The 15,115-nt window shown below is 45.5% G+C and overlaps 1 protein-coding gene across 1 annotated transcript in view; it reads left to right on the top strand.

The window, feature by feature from the left end:
- LOC112242720 (monoamine oxidase) overlaps positions 1–15,115 on the top strand; it is a 71,775-nt gene that overhangs the window by 44,166 nt on the left and 12,494 nt on the right. Inside the window, exons 4-8 of the mRNA XM_042319945.1 lie at positions 5,012–5,116; positions 6,210–6,301; positions 6,446–6,587; positions 12,582–12,731; positions 14,414–14,573. Of these exons, the coding sequence (XP_042175879.1) occupies positions 5,012–5,116; positions 6,210–6,301; positions 6,446–6,587; positions 12,582–12,731; positions 14,414–14,573 (649 nt within the window). The remainder of the gene's footprint in view (positions 1–5,011; positions 5,117–6,209; positions 6,302–6,445; positions 6,588–12,581; positions 12,732–14,413; positions 14,574–15,115) is intronic.

Below are 15,115 nucleotides of genomic sequence, written 5' to 3'. Positions count from 1 at the left end.
AACAGGGATGCAGAGTTAAAGCTAGGGTTTGGGTTGAACAGGGATGCAGAGTTAAAGCTAGGGTTTGGGTTGAACAGGGATGCAGAGTTAAAGCTAGGGTTTGGGTTGAACAGGGATGCAGAGTTAAAGCTAGGGTTTGGGTTGAACAGGGATGCAGAGTTAAAGCTAGGGTTTGGGTTGAACAGGGATGCAGAGTTAAAGCTAGGGTTTGGGTTGAACAGGGATGCAGAGTTAAAGCTAGGGTTTGGGTTGAACAGGGATGTGGACATGAAGCTATGGTTAGGGATGAACAGGGATGTGGACATGAAGCTATGGTTAGGGATGAACAGGGATGTGGAAATGAATTAGGGTTGAACAGGGATGCAGAGATAAAGCTAGGGTTTGGGTTGACCAGGGAGTGTGCATAGATACAGTGCAAAGATTTAAATATAAGGTCAGTAAAGATACAAGGTTAACTCAGTACGTATTACTACAGTGCATTCGCAAAGTATTCAGACATTTTCCATATTTTGTTACGTTAGCCTTATTCAAAAATGGATAAAATATTGTTTTCCCCTCATCAATCGACACACAATACCCCATAATGACAAAGCAAAAACAGGTTTGTAGAAATGTTTCAAATGTATTAAAAATAACATCTGAAATATCAAGCTTGAATCACCTGTATTTGGGGAGTTTCTCCCAGTCTTCTTTGTAGATCCTCTCATCTCTGTCAGGTTGGATTGGGAGCGTCGCTGCACGGCTATTTTCAGATCTCCAGCGATGTTTTATCGGGTTCAAGTCCGGGCTCTGGCTGGGCTACTCAAGGACATTCAGAGACTTGTCCCAAAGCCACTCCTGTGTTGTCTTGGCTGTGAGCTTAGGGTCATTGTCCTGTTGGAAGGTGAATCTTCACCCCATCTGAGGTCCTGAGCACTCTGGAGCAGGTTTTCATCAAGGATCTCTCTGTACTTTGCTCCGTTCATCTTTCCCTCGATGCTGACTAGTCTCCCAGTCCCTGCCGCTGAAAAACATCCCCACAGCATGATACTGCCACCACCGTGCTTCACCGTAGGTATGGTGCCAGGTTTCCTACAGACGTGACGCTTGGCATTCAGGCCAAAGAATTCAATCTTGGTTTCAGACCACAGAATCTTGTTTCTTATAGTATGAGAGTCCTTTAGGTGCCTTTTGGCAAACTCCAAGCAGGCTGTCATGTGCCTTTTACTAAAGAGTGGCTTCCATCTGGCCACTCTACCATAAAGGCCTGATTGATGGAGTGCTGCAGAGATGGTTGTCCTTCTGGAAGGTTCTCCCATCTCCACAGAGGTACTTTGGAGATCTGTCAGACCATCAGGTTCTTGGTCACCTCCCTGACCAAGGCCTTTCTCGCCCGATTGCTCAGTTTGGCCGTGCGGCCAACTCTAGGCAGAGTCTTGATGGTTCCAAACTTCTACCATTTAAGAATGATGGAGGCCATTGTGTTCTTGGGGACCGTCAATGCTGCAGACATTTTTTGGTACCCTTCCCCAGCTCTACGGAAGGTTTCTTCGACCCCGTGGCTTGGTTTTTGCTATGACATTCACGGTCAACTGTGGGACCTTAAATAAACAGGTGTGTGCCTTTCCAAATCATGTCCAATCAATTGAATTTACTACAGGTGGACTCCAATCAAGTTGTAGAAACCTCTCAGGGATGATCAACGGAAACAGGATGCACCTGAGCTGAATTTTTGAGTCTCATAGCAGTCTCATAGCATGTCTAAACCTGTTTTCACTTTGTCATTACTGTGTGTAGATTGATGAGGATTTTTTAACTCCATTTTAAAATAAGGCTGGAACATAACAAAATGTGGAAAAAGTCAAGGGGTCTTTCTGAATGCACTTTGACCCTGTTGGCTCGGGGGTTTGAACTTGCAACCTCCTGGTTATTAGTCCAATGCTCTAACCACTAGGCTACCTGGGTCAAACACTTCAGACATTGATCAAGGCTTTATAGCACAACCATGGACACTACACCACACTGTACTACACTCCACTCCACTAAACTACACTCCGCTACACTCCACGAAACTTCACTAAACTACACTATATTACACTCTATTACACTGCACATTAGCCAGAATTAGCCAATCAAGGTCCAGCCATCCAGCTGCTTGCCAACCCATTGTGTAATTAGGGATAGCGTCCACACTAGCTGCTAATCAGCTTTACTACTAGCGAGTGCTAATACTAATCCAAAAGGCCAATCCTGGTTCCTCATATCAGCAAACTACTGCCTTACACTGTCTATCAGCTGCCTGCTGCAACCTCAGCAGTGCTTTGGTTAATGCCTGAGGAATCGCTATCAGAAATTGAGAAAGAGGCCACCCACTGGGCACAGATGTCATTTCAACATCTAGTTTTGATTTACATTTGGTTGACTTGTCAACTATCGTGAATTCAACACGATATCAAGAAAACATGTAATTTGATTTATGGTTAAAAGTTGGGTAGAAAAAGTAAAACATTTCCTTACGTTGATGACTTTGCTAATCCAATGAGTTTTTTCCAAGTTGATTCAACAACGTCATCACATCAACATTTTTGTTGAAATGATGTGGAAACATTGTTGATTTAATAAGTTTTTTCCCAGTGGGCAGTAATTATTAAATTCATTTGCGGAACTTTTTGAAGTACAGTTGCTAATTAGCTAATGATAAATCGCTATCAGATATTGAGAAACAGTGAACGGCTTTGATGTCATGCCCGTTATTTCATCATCATTTTCAGTGTAGTCATGGTGACCTGTATTCATTGGACTAATAAAAGAGTTCCTAACACACTTTACAGCTGCCGCACCTGCTTACAGCTGCCGCACCTGCTTACAGCTGCCGCACCTGTTTACAGCTGTCGCACCTGTTTATAGCTGTCGCACCTGTTTATAGCTGTCGCACCTGTTTATAGCTGTCGCACCTGTTTATAGCTGTCGCACCTGTTTATAGCTGTCGCACCTGTTTATAGCCGTCGCACCTGTTTATAGCTGTCGCACCTGTTTATAGCCGTCGCACCTGTTTATAGCCGTCGCACCTGTTTATAGCCGTCGCACCTGTTTACAGCCGTCGCACCTGTTTACAGCCGTCGCACCTGTTTACAGCCGTCGCACCTGTTTACAGCACCTGTCGCACCGCACCTGTTTACAGCCGTCGCACCTGTTTACAGCCGTCGCACCTGTTTACAGCCGTCGCACCTGTTTACAGCCGTCGCACCTGTTTACAGCGCACCGTCGCACCTGTTTACAGCCGTCGCACCTGTTTATAGCCGTCGCACCTGTTTATAGCCGTCGCACCTGTTTATAGCCGTCGCACCTGTTTATAGCCGTCGCACCGGTTTTAAAAGTATACTTTAACATAACACAATGTACTGTACTGCATACATTATTAAGGCAGCCCTCTGCACCTCCTTGATCCAGAGGGGTTGGGTAGAATGCGGAAGACATATTTTGGTTGAATGCATTCAGTTGACTGACTAGGCATCCTCTTTCCCTTCCCTTGTGGTTTCTATTCTATGTGGTTTCACTTCCTGCTCTGTAGCAAATTCACAACAGATGCTGTGATATATCCTCCTCCTCCTCTTTTCCCCATTTCCATGGCAACAGACCTGTTGCTCTCTCCACAGCGCTGGGCAATGCATTTTCAGACGCTCTCTCTCCCCCTGTATTTCATGCATGCGTGTGTGTGTGTGTGACACATCTGTCATCCAGGGTATGAAATAACCGCTGTCAGGGCCTTCAGACCGACCCATTTAACTGTCAACCTTTGTGCTTTTACACAAGTTATGTAAGAGTAACACACACACACACAAACTATCCCCCAGTGCACTTGCAGTTAACTGAACTGATATGGTTTCCCCAGCCTTTTTTCTAAAGCCACACGCCCCCTTGGAAATAAAGCACAGATAAGGTATTCAATCTGTATCACTGAGGCGTGATAGAAATGTAAAGGTCATTTCAGAATGAGCCGACACAGGCAGCGTTCACCATGAATGCAGTCTGCGCTAAGGCGGGAACATTGTCTTTAAATTTCAATCACGCCATAACGCTGAACTCCTACGATACGGATTGAATAGAACCTTTGACACCTCCCACTACCCGTGACCACATTCATAACCCTGTAGGGGTTGAGAAATAGTGTGAGATTGAGAGTGTGAGAATCTTATCTGCCTTGCTGAATGTGCAATCAGTTGCTATCTTTCATCTGTGGGGGACCATTACGCAAGCAGGCGTATGGTTATCATCGTCCTTGGGATCTAGCTGCAGTAACCAGCAGGTAGCCTAGTAGTTAGGGCGTTGGACTAGTAACCAGCAGGTAGCCTAGTAGTTAGGGCGTTGGACTAGTAACCAGCAGGTAGCCTAGGAGTTAGGGCGTTGGACTAGTAACCAGCAGGTAGCCTAGGAGTTAGGGCGTTGGACTAGTAACCAGCAGGTAGCCTAGGAGTTAGGGAGTTGGACTAGTAACCAGCAGGTAGCCTAGGAGTTAGGGCGTTGGACTAGTAACCAGCAGGTAGCCTAGGAGTTAGGGCGTTGGACTAGTAACCAGCAGGTAGCCTAGGAGTTAGGGCGTTGGACTAGTAACCAGCAGGTAGCCTAGTAGTTAGGGCGTTGGACTAGTAACCAGCAGGTAGCCTAGTAGTTAGGGCGTTGGACTAGTAACCAGCAGGTAGCCTAGTAGTTAGGGCGTTGGACTAGTAGCTGACAAAGTAAAAATCTGTCGTTCTGCCCCAGAACAAGGCAGTACCCACTGTTCCTAGGCCATCATTGAAAGTAAGAATGTGTTCTTAACTGACTTGCCTGGTTAAATAAAGATACAATGAAAACAATGTGTAAATGTAAGGGACATGGAACCATTCACTCTGACTTCTTCCCTGTGAAGAGAGAGATCTCTCCTGCAGCTGCTTGATTAAATATTGTTATATTATACAATTAAATAGTCTCTGCCTTAATCTTTGAATTAAATTTGACACAACATTGTGTTGTCCCATGTTGTGTCGTACAGGGGAAGTCCTACCCATTCAAAGGCTCCTTCCCCCCCATGTGGAACCCATTCGCTCTGATGGACTACAACAACCTGTGGAGGAAGATGGATGAGATGGGCAGTGAGGTAAACACACCCATCATCTCTCTTTCTCTTCTTTCTTCCTTTCTTTTCTTTCTTTCTTTCTTTTAGGTGGTTCTAGAATTGAACTGCTATTTATTGGCCTAATTCTGCGCTGCATGTATTATTTGGTGTTTTACATTGTACACTGAGGATATTTTTGCTAAATTCCTCATGCAGTCTCAATTGGGTGTTTGTCCCATTTTGGGAATTCTTGATTGGTGAGCGGACCCCAGACCTCACAACCATAGAGGGCAATGGATTATAACTGATGCAAATATTTTTTAGCCAGATCCTAATTGGTATGTCACATTTGATGTTCCTTTTGATGGACATAGAAGGCCCTTCTTGCCTTGTCTCTCAGATCATTCACAGCTTTGTGGAAGTTACCTGTGGCGCTGATGTTTAGGTCGAGGTATGTACTGTTTGTTTTGTTTGCTCTAGATGGAATTTGTATTTGTGGTCCTGGGAACTGGACCTTTTTTGGAACACCGTTATTATATTTGTTTTACTGAGATTTACTGTCAGGGCCAAGGTCTGGCCGAATCTGTGCGGAAGATCTAGGTGCTACTGTAGGCCCTTCTTGGTTGTGGACAGAAGCACCAGATCATCAGCAAACAGTAGATATATGACTTCAGATTCAAGTAGGGTGAGGCCTGGTGCTGCAGACTGTTCTAGTGCCCTCGCCAATTTGTTGATATATATGTTGAAGAGGGTGGGGCTTAAGCTGCATCCCTGTCTCACCTCCCAGACCATTTTTAACCGCACACTTGTTGCCAATTTTAACCGCACACTTGTTATTTGTGAACATGGACTTTATAATGTATGTTTTTCCCCCAACACCACTTTCCATCAATTTGTATAGCAGACCCTCATGCCAAATTGAGTCTAAAGCTTTTTTGAAATCAACAAGGCATGGGAAGACTTTGCCTTTGGTTTTTTAGTTTGGTTTGTTTCTCTCTCTCTCGTAACACATTGAGCATCTTTATCTCTCTCTAAGCCGGGCAGCCACCCCCTCCACAACCCCTAGTCCAATCTCAAACCAACCCCTAATTCTGAGAACTTATTGATGCTCCCACCCTTGTACTATGTGTTCTAGATTCCCAGAGAGGCTCCATGGAAGGCTCCCCATGCTGAGGAGTGGGACAAGATGACCATGAAGCAGCTCTTTGATAAGATCTGCTGGACCAGGTGCTGTACTACACTCATTTTACAATACACTCAGGACCATTCAACTCAATGCAGCATGTTTTAGTAATGTACAATTTTGTAATTGAGTTCTTGTGTGTGTGTGTGTGTGTGTGTGTGTGTCTGTGCAACTCCCTCTCCCCACAGTTCTGCGAGGCGGTTCGCCACTCTGTTTGTGAACGTGAATGTGACCTCTGAACCCCACGAGGTGTCTGCCCTGTGGTTCCTCTGGTACGTCAAGCAGTGTGGAGGGACCATGAGGATCTTCTCCACCACCAACGGAGGACAGGTACTGTACACACTTTGCTGGCTGACTGGCTGGCTGCCTGGCTAGCTGTCTCTGTCTGTATTTCTGGCTGACTGATGGACTTTCTGTCTTCCTGCCTGCCTGTCTGTCTGGCTGTCTCTCTAACTCTGGGGAATGGCTCTTTCATATCCATACGGGGTCCTAGCATGTCTCTCTGAATATGTGTATGTGCATGGCAATCATAATGAGGACAGGATTGCGATGAAATAAGGTAAACCCTATTTTTTGCTTTGGTTCTAGGTTTACTGAGCTGACCCAAGAGCCATTTCAACTAAACTCAGTAAACTCTCCTCCATGTTAGCACAAACCATTCCTCAACGATTACATTCTCATTTGGATCCTACTTAGATTGGAACCATTAAACCTCTGGTATGTCCTTCAACCCTCCAAAGTAGCATTTTCAGTTCCCTGCTCCTTCATTCAGGAACATAATCCCTCTATATGGCTGGCCCTGGTCATTCCCTGCTCCCCCATTTAGGAACATAATCCCTCCCTCCACATGGCTGTTCCTGGGCGTTCCCTGCTCCTTCATTTAGGACCATAATCCCTCCCTCCACATGACTGTTCCTGCTCCTTCATTTAGGAACATAATCCCTCCCTCCACATGACTGTTCCTGCTCCTTCATTTAGGAACATAATCCCTCCCTCCATGTGACTGTTCCTGCTCCTTCATTTAGGAACATAATCCCTCCCTCCACATGACTGTTCCTGCTCCTTCATTCAGGAACATAATCCCTCCCTCCACATGACTGTTCCTGCTCCTTCATTTAGGAACATAATCCCTCCCTCCACATGGCTGTTCCTGTTCCTGCTCCTTCATTTAGGACCATAATCCCTCCCTCCACATGACTGTTCCTGCTCCTTCATTTAGGAACATAATCCCTCCACATGACTGTTCCTGCTCCTTCATTTAGGAACATAATCCCTCCATGTGGCTGTTCCTGCTCCTTCATTTAGGAACATAATCCCTCCCTCCACATGACTGTTCCTGCTCCTTCATTCAGGAACATAATCCCTCCCTCCACATGACTGTTCCTGCTCCTTCATTTAGGACCATAATCCCTCCACATGACTGTTCCTGCTCCTTCATTCAGGAACATAATCCCTCCCTCCACATGACTGTTCCTGCTCCTTCATTCAGGAACATAATCCCTCCCTCCACATGACTGTTCCTGCTCCTTCATTTAGGACCATAATCCCTCCCTCCACATGACTGTTCCTGCTCCTTCATTTAGGAACATAATCCCTCCAATGTGGCTGTTCCTGCTCCTTCATTTAGGAACATAATCCCTCCCTCCACATGACTGTTCCTGCTCCTTCATTCAGGAACATAATCCCTCCCTCCACATGACTGTTCCTGCTCCTTCATTTAGGAACATAATCCCTCCCTCCACATGACTGTTCCTGCTCCTTCATTCAGGAACATAAACCCTCCCTCCACATGACTGTTCCTGCTCCTTCATTCAGGAACATAATCCCTCCCTCCACATGACTGTTCCTGCTCCTTCATTTAGGACATAATCCCTCCCTCCACATGACTGTTCCTGCTCCTTCATTTAGGAACATAATCCCTCCATGTGGCTGTTCCTGCTCCTTCATTTAGGAACATAATCCCTCCCTCCACATGACTGTTCCTGCTCCTTCATTCAGGAACATAATCCCTCCCTCCACGTGACTGTTCCTGCTCCTTCATTTAGGAACATAATCCCTCCCTCCACATGACTGTTCCTGCTCCTTCATTTAGGAACATAATCCCTCCCTCCACATGACTGTTCCTGCTCTTTCATTCAGGAACATAATTCCACGTGACTGTTCCTGCTCCTTCATTCAGGAACATAATCCCTCCCTCCACATGGCTGTTCAGTGTGATTTCTCTGCTCCATCATTTAGAGGCATAGTCCCTCCCCCCATATGGCTGTCCCTGGTCATTCCCTGCTCCCCCATTTAGGAACATAATCCCTCCCTCCACGTGGCTGTTCCTGCTCCCCCATTTAGGAACATAATCCCTCCCTCCACATGGCTGTTCCTGCTCCTTCATTTAGGAACATAATCCCTCCCTCCACATGGCTGTTCCTGCTCCCCCATTTAGGAACATAATCCCTCCCTCCACGTGGCTGTTCCTGCTCCTTCATTTAGGAACATAATCCCTCCCTCCATGTGGCTGGTCATTGTCATTCCCAAATACTTCATTTAGGAACATAATCCCTCCATCCACATGGCTGTTCCAGGGTGTTCCTTCCTCCTTCATTTAGAGGCATAATCCCTCCCTCCACATGGCTGTTATTCTGATCCCAGGGAGACACCATTCCTCTTGTTTACTTTGGGATGGCCCCATTGCCTAGGTGACGGAGGATTGTGACACATTGGGGTAATTAGAGGATGTTGTTGTGAGCTCACCCACTTTCATTTCCTGTTTGGTCTGCCTGTTTTCTGGCTCCGGAGTTGACAGAAGCTCCAGTTCTGTGTTCAACATCTGAGTCCAGACTCGCTATATTTAATGTATTGATTCAGTGTGGTAGAGCAATAGAAGGTAGAGCAATAGAAGGTAGAGCAATAGAAGGTAGAGCAATAGAAGGTAGAGCTATAGAAAAGCATGTGAGCGCTAAAGTTAGCTCTCAAGAGTGTGCTTCCCCCTTTTGAAGTCGATTTTAATGCATGCTATGCATAGCGTAGTTGCATATGAGGTTGCACTGCATATACAGTAGGGTCTGAAAGTATTGAAAGTTTTTCGCACGGCAGGTTTTATTTTTTATTTCACCTCGATTTAACCAGGTAGGCTAGTTGAGAACGTGTTCTCATTTACAACAGCGACCTGGCCAAGATAATGCAAAGCAGTTTGACACATACAACAACACAGAGTTACACATGGAACAACCAAGCCTACAGTCAATAACACAATAGAAAAAAGAAAGTCTATATACAGTGTGTGCAAATGGCATGAGGAGGTAAGGCAATAAATAGGCCATAGTAGCGAAGTAATTACAATTTAGCAAATTAACAGTGGAGTGATAGATGTGCAGATGATGATGTGCAAGTAGAAATACTGGTGTGCAGAAAAGTACATAAAAACAATATGGGGATGAGGTAGGTAGATTGGGTGGGCTTTTTACAAATGGACTATGTTCAGCTGCAGCGATCGGTTAGCTGCTCAGATAGCTGATGTTTAAAGTTAGTAAGGGAAATATAAGTCTCCAGCATCAGTGATTTTTGCAATTCGTTCCAGTCATTGGCAGCAGCGAACTGGAAGGAAAGGCGGCCAAATGAGGTGTTGGCTTTGGGAATGACCCGTGAGATATACCTACTGGAGCGCTTGCTAGGTATTCTAGTGGTTAAAGCGTTGGACTAGTAACTGAAGGTTGCTGGATCAAATCCCAGAGCTGACAAGGTAAAAATCTGTCATTCTGCCCCTGTTCCCCGGTAGACCGTCAATTGTAAATAAGAATTTGTTCTTAACTGACAAGCCTAGTTAAATAAAGGTTAAAAAAAAATTGACACCATTGATAAAGATGAGCACAAATTATGTATAAAATAAACAATTCAAATACTGAGCTATATTGCATGCTCAAAACATTTGGAAAATATATTATTTTATACTCATGAAATTGCTCAGAGAAAGAGATTTTGTTTAACAAGTAAACCAATTTTTCTCAAAAAGTAGGGGGCAAAATGATTGACACCCTGTTTTCAATACCTTACCTTGCGAGGATAATGGCACTGAGCCTTTTTCTGAGCCTGAGAGGGACATTAGACCATTCCTCCATATAGAATCCTTCCAGATCCTTGATATCCTTAGTCTGCGCTTATTGACTCTTCTTGATTTTGTGGCCAATTGTGGATTTTGATGTATGCTTGGGGTTATTTTGCTGGAAGAGCCACTTGCAGCCAAGTTTCAGCCTCCTGGCAGAGGCAACCAGATTTTGGGCTAAAATGTCCTTAACAAGGGCCCAAGGACCAGTGGAAGCAAAATAACATAAACAATCCACCACCATATTTTACAGTAGATATTGGGTTATTTTCTGCTCATACATTCTCATTTCGACACAAAACACACCACTGGTGTCCGTGGCCAAAGAGCTCTCTTTTCATGTCATCCAACAAATGTAAATGCCTGGAGTTTGCTAAACAGCATTGGCACTTGGATTGGAACCGGTGCTTTGGTCGGATGACATGAAAATAGAGCTCTATGACCAAACTCCCGGGGCATAGGCATTGGCTTAATCTAGCAACACCTTTCCCCTAACCCACCCCATACACTAGCACACCACAAGCACAGAGCCACGTCTCACAGTCGTGTGATTCCCTAAAATGAAATGATGACAAATACTTTACTCAGTAGGTCACTCCCACTTTGGCCAGCTTTGAGTTGTTGATATACCAGGCTTATATTCGCTGTGCACAATAACCTGGGACGAGGTTATATCCTCACCTCTTTGCTTACATATCATGAGTAACCTAATTAATTGCTCGCACAACTTAGAATGCTCTAAAGTAAACAGGTTGTTTTCCATCTTTCTGCGCCTCAGATCGCACAGGAAACAGAATTCTCAGAGGCATCAACTCATGACAATCCAACCATAAACTGGCTCAAGATGCTGAATTTCACACTGTACCGGATAACCTGACAAAGTAGCAGATGTTTAAATGTTCACATTGTTATACTGAAAGTTGTATCAGTTTCATATCAACTAAAGTCTGTAATGATGCATGTTTATGGAATTCAGAATGACTATATCATCTTGAGACTTGACCTTTGAGCCATTATGTCTTTGAGCCATTATGTCTTTGAGCCATTAGGTCTTTGAGCCATTAGGTCTTTGAGCCATTAGGTCTTTGAGCCATTAGGTCTTTGAGCCATTATGACTTTGAGCCATTATGACTTTGAGCCATTATGACTTTGAGCCATTAGGTCTTTGAGCCATTAGGTCTTTGAGCTGTTAGGGTTTTTTAGCTACAGCTTTTGACACCAAACTGTAGGAGGAAATGCCCTGCTATTCATGTTGTATTATGTCCTTCCATCTGAGATGTAACTTGCTCTCGCTTCTTGCATATTGAATGTAAATGCATGTACCCAGAAGAATTCTGTATTAAATGTGTTACTTCGGCCACAATATGGCCTCGAGTCTCCTCCCTCTCCAGCCAAGTCAATTTATCAGAAATGACGGGTCTACAAAGTTAACTGAGGAAAGTTTACACTAACCAGGACCAAGCTTTGTTTACATTGTAATGTGGCCTTGCCAAGACCCACGCTCACTTTCCAATACACCCCTCTGCCTGACTGGTTCCAGTCTAATCTACCCCTCTGCCTGACTGGTTCCAGTCCAATCCACCCCCCTGCCTGACTGGTTCCAGTCCAATCCACCCCCTCTACCTGATTGGTTCTAAAACACCTCCTGCGTGTTGTTCTACTGAAGTATCCTAAAGCCAGCCTAGATTAAAAAAGGGCCACTGCCCAAATGTACAACTACTGTTCACCTCCGATGCATCAATCAACTGTCCCAGGGGGCTGGCTGTCTTAGAATGAGTTTGAGGTATTTTTGTGGAGGCAGAAGAAGGACCAGAATAGCTAGTTTATGTCTCATAGGGTGTACATCTGGCACTGATGCAAAAAGTTTCACACACTCGTAGAGAATACTAAATCTTACACTGTCAAAATCTTGTCAAAAGTAATGCACTACACTGATGATGAATAGAGTATAATTTGGTGTTTATCCTAGCATTACAACTTTATTGTCCACTGTGACATAAATGTGTCTTCTGCTGTCTTGTGTTTTTCCCAACACCCTGGAAATCACACAGATGAGAGACTAGAAGCAGCACAGGGTCAGCCACAGATGAGAGACTAGAAGCAGCACAGGGTCAGCCACAGATGAGACTAGAAGCAGCACAGGGTCAGCCACAGAGTAGCACCCTCCTGGAACAGGTCTTATTAGCCTGTATCTGATTGATATGACTGATGATTCTGTATTTGCATTTCAGGAGAGGAAGTTTTTGGGAGGTTCCAGCCAGATCAGTGAGTGTATGGCCAAAGAGCTGGGTGAGCGGGTCAAGATGGAGTCTCCTGTCTACAAGATTGACCAGACAGGGGACATGGTCGAGGTCGAGACGCTCAACAAGGAAACATACAAGGTGAGTGAGAGAGCAACCATCTCCAATCCATCAACATAATTACAATCTCGTCAGAGCACATTCCACTGAGTAGGAGCCTACTGATTTCAGGTTGTGCCTATGCTGCCATCTAGAGCTTGTTTGTTCATAATACGTGGCACCTCATGATGTAGCCCATGTTTTGACTAATGTACATTTGCATTCTAGAACACCAGGAACATTCTAGGAATCATTCATTCAACCATACAACTCACTGAGCTTACAAAGCCCCTTAGACATTCATGTTTGCCTGTCAGTAAATTCCTATAGCTTTTGACAGTGTGTGTGTTTGTGTGTGTGTTCGTGTGTGTTCAAATCAAATTTTATTTGTCACATACACATGGTTAGCAGATGTTAATGCAAGTGTAGCGAAATGCTTGTGCTTCTAGTTCCGACAATGCAATAATAACCAACGAGTAATCTAACCTAACAATTTCACAACAACTACCTTATACACACAAGTGTAAAGGAATGAAGAATATGTACATAAAAATATATGAATGAGTGATGGTACAGGACGGCATAGGCAAGTTGCAGTAGATGGTATAGAGTACAGTATATACATATGAGATGAGTAATGTAAGGTATGTAAACATAAAAGTGGCATTGTTTAAAGTGGCTAGTGATACATTTATTACATCAATTTTTACATTATTAAAGTGGCTGGTGTTGAGTCAGTATGTTGGCAGCAGCCACTCAATGTTAGTGGCCTTGAGTTAGTGGCCTCAACAGTCTGATGGCCTTGAGATAGAAGCTGTTTTTCAGTCTCCCGGTCCCTGCTTTGATGCACCTGTACTGACCTCGTCTCCTGGATGATAGCGGGGTGAACAGGTAGTGGCTCGGGTGGTTGTTGTCCTTGATGATCTTTATGGCCTTCCTGTGACATCGGGTGGTGTAGGTGTCCTGGAGGGCAGGTAGTTTGCCCCCGGTGATGCGTTGTGCAGACCTCACTACCCTCTGGAGAGCCTTACGGTTGTGGGCGGAGCAGTTGCCGTACCAGGCGGTGATACAGCCCGACAGGATGCTCTCGATTGTGAATCTGTAAAAGTTTGTGTGCTTTTGGTGACAAGCCAAATTTCTTCAGCCTCTTGAGGTTGAAGAGGCGCTGCAGCGCCTTCTTCACCACGCTGTCTGTGTGGGTGGACCAATTCAGTTTGTCCATCATGTGTACGCCGAGGAACTTAAAACTTACTACCCTCTCCACTACTGTCCCGTCGATGTGGATAGGGGTGTGCTCCCTCTGCTGTTTCCTGAAGTCCACGATCATCTCCTTTGTTTTGTTGACGTTGAGTGTGAGGTTATTTTCCTGTTTGTGTGTGTGTGTGTGTGTGTGTGTGTGTGTGTGCATGCGCGTGCGCGTGCACATATGTGTAAGCCAGATGGATTGTTGTCAGTAAGCTGGTCTTCATCTCTCTGTCCAGGCGACATCCTCTCCCCCAGATAAAACCAATTAAGCAGTAGCATAGAGCTGCTTAGCCACCGGGGTGGACTGGAGATGTACACACTACCCACTGGACACAGACCTCAATTCAACTCCCATTCCACATTGGTTCAGTGTAATTTCATTGAAATGACGTGGAAACAATGTCGATTCATACAGTGTTTGCCTATTGGGTAGACACTACACACTACACAGGCCTCAACTCGTGTTTTGTTTCTCCCAGGCCAAGTATGTGATTGTGGCAACCCCTCCTGGTCTGAACTTGAAGATGCACTTCAACCCCGAGCTGCCCCCTCTCAGAAACCAGCTGATCCACAGGGTCCCCATGGGCTCTGTCATCAAATGTATTGTCTACTACAGAGAGAACTTCTGGAGGAAGAAAGGTAACGAGGAGGGAGGAAGAAAGGTAACGAGGGAGGGAGGAAGAAAGGTAACGAGGGAGGGAGGAAGAAAGGTAACGAGGGAGAGGGAGGGAAAGGTAACGAGGGAGGGAGGAAGAAAGGTAACGAGGGAGGGAGGGAGAAGAAAGGTAACGAGGGAGGGAGGGAGGAGGTAACGAGGGGAGGGAGGGAGGAAGAAAGGTAACGAGGGAGGGAGGGAGGAAGAAAGGTAACGAGGGAGGGAGGGAGGTAAGGAGGGAGGCGAGGGAGGGAGGGAGGGAGGTAACGAGGGAGGAGGGAGGGAGGTAACGAGGGAGGGAGGGAGGGAGGGAGGGAGGGAGGGAGGGAGGTAACGAGGGAGGGAGGGAGGGAAAGGTAACGAGGGAGGGAGGGAGGGAGGTAACGAGGGAGGGAGGGAGGGAAGGTAACGAGGGAGGGAGGGAGGAAGGAACGAGGTAACGAGGGAGGGAGGTAAAGAAAGGTAACGAGGGAGGGAGGGAGGGAGGTAACGAGGAGGGAGGGAGGGAGGTAACGAGGGAGGGGAG

This window comes from Oncorhynchus tshawytscha, linkage group LG03 (assembly GCF_018296145.1).
Source record: "Oncorhynchus tshawytscha isolate Ot180627B linkage group LG03, Otsh_v2.0, whole genome shotgun sequence".
In the NCBI taxonomy this organism is placed as follows: domain Eukaryota; kingdom Metazoa; phylum Chordata; class Actinopteri; order Salmoniformes; family Salmonidae; genus Oncorhynchus; species Oncorhynchus tshawytscha.
This window is presented reverse-complemented; position numbering and strand designations above follow the sequence as displayed.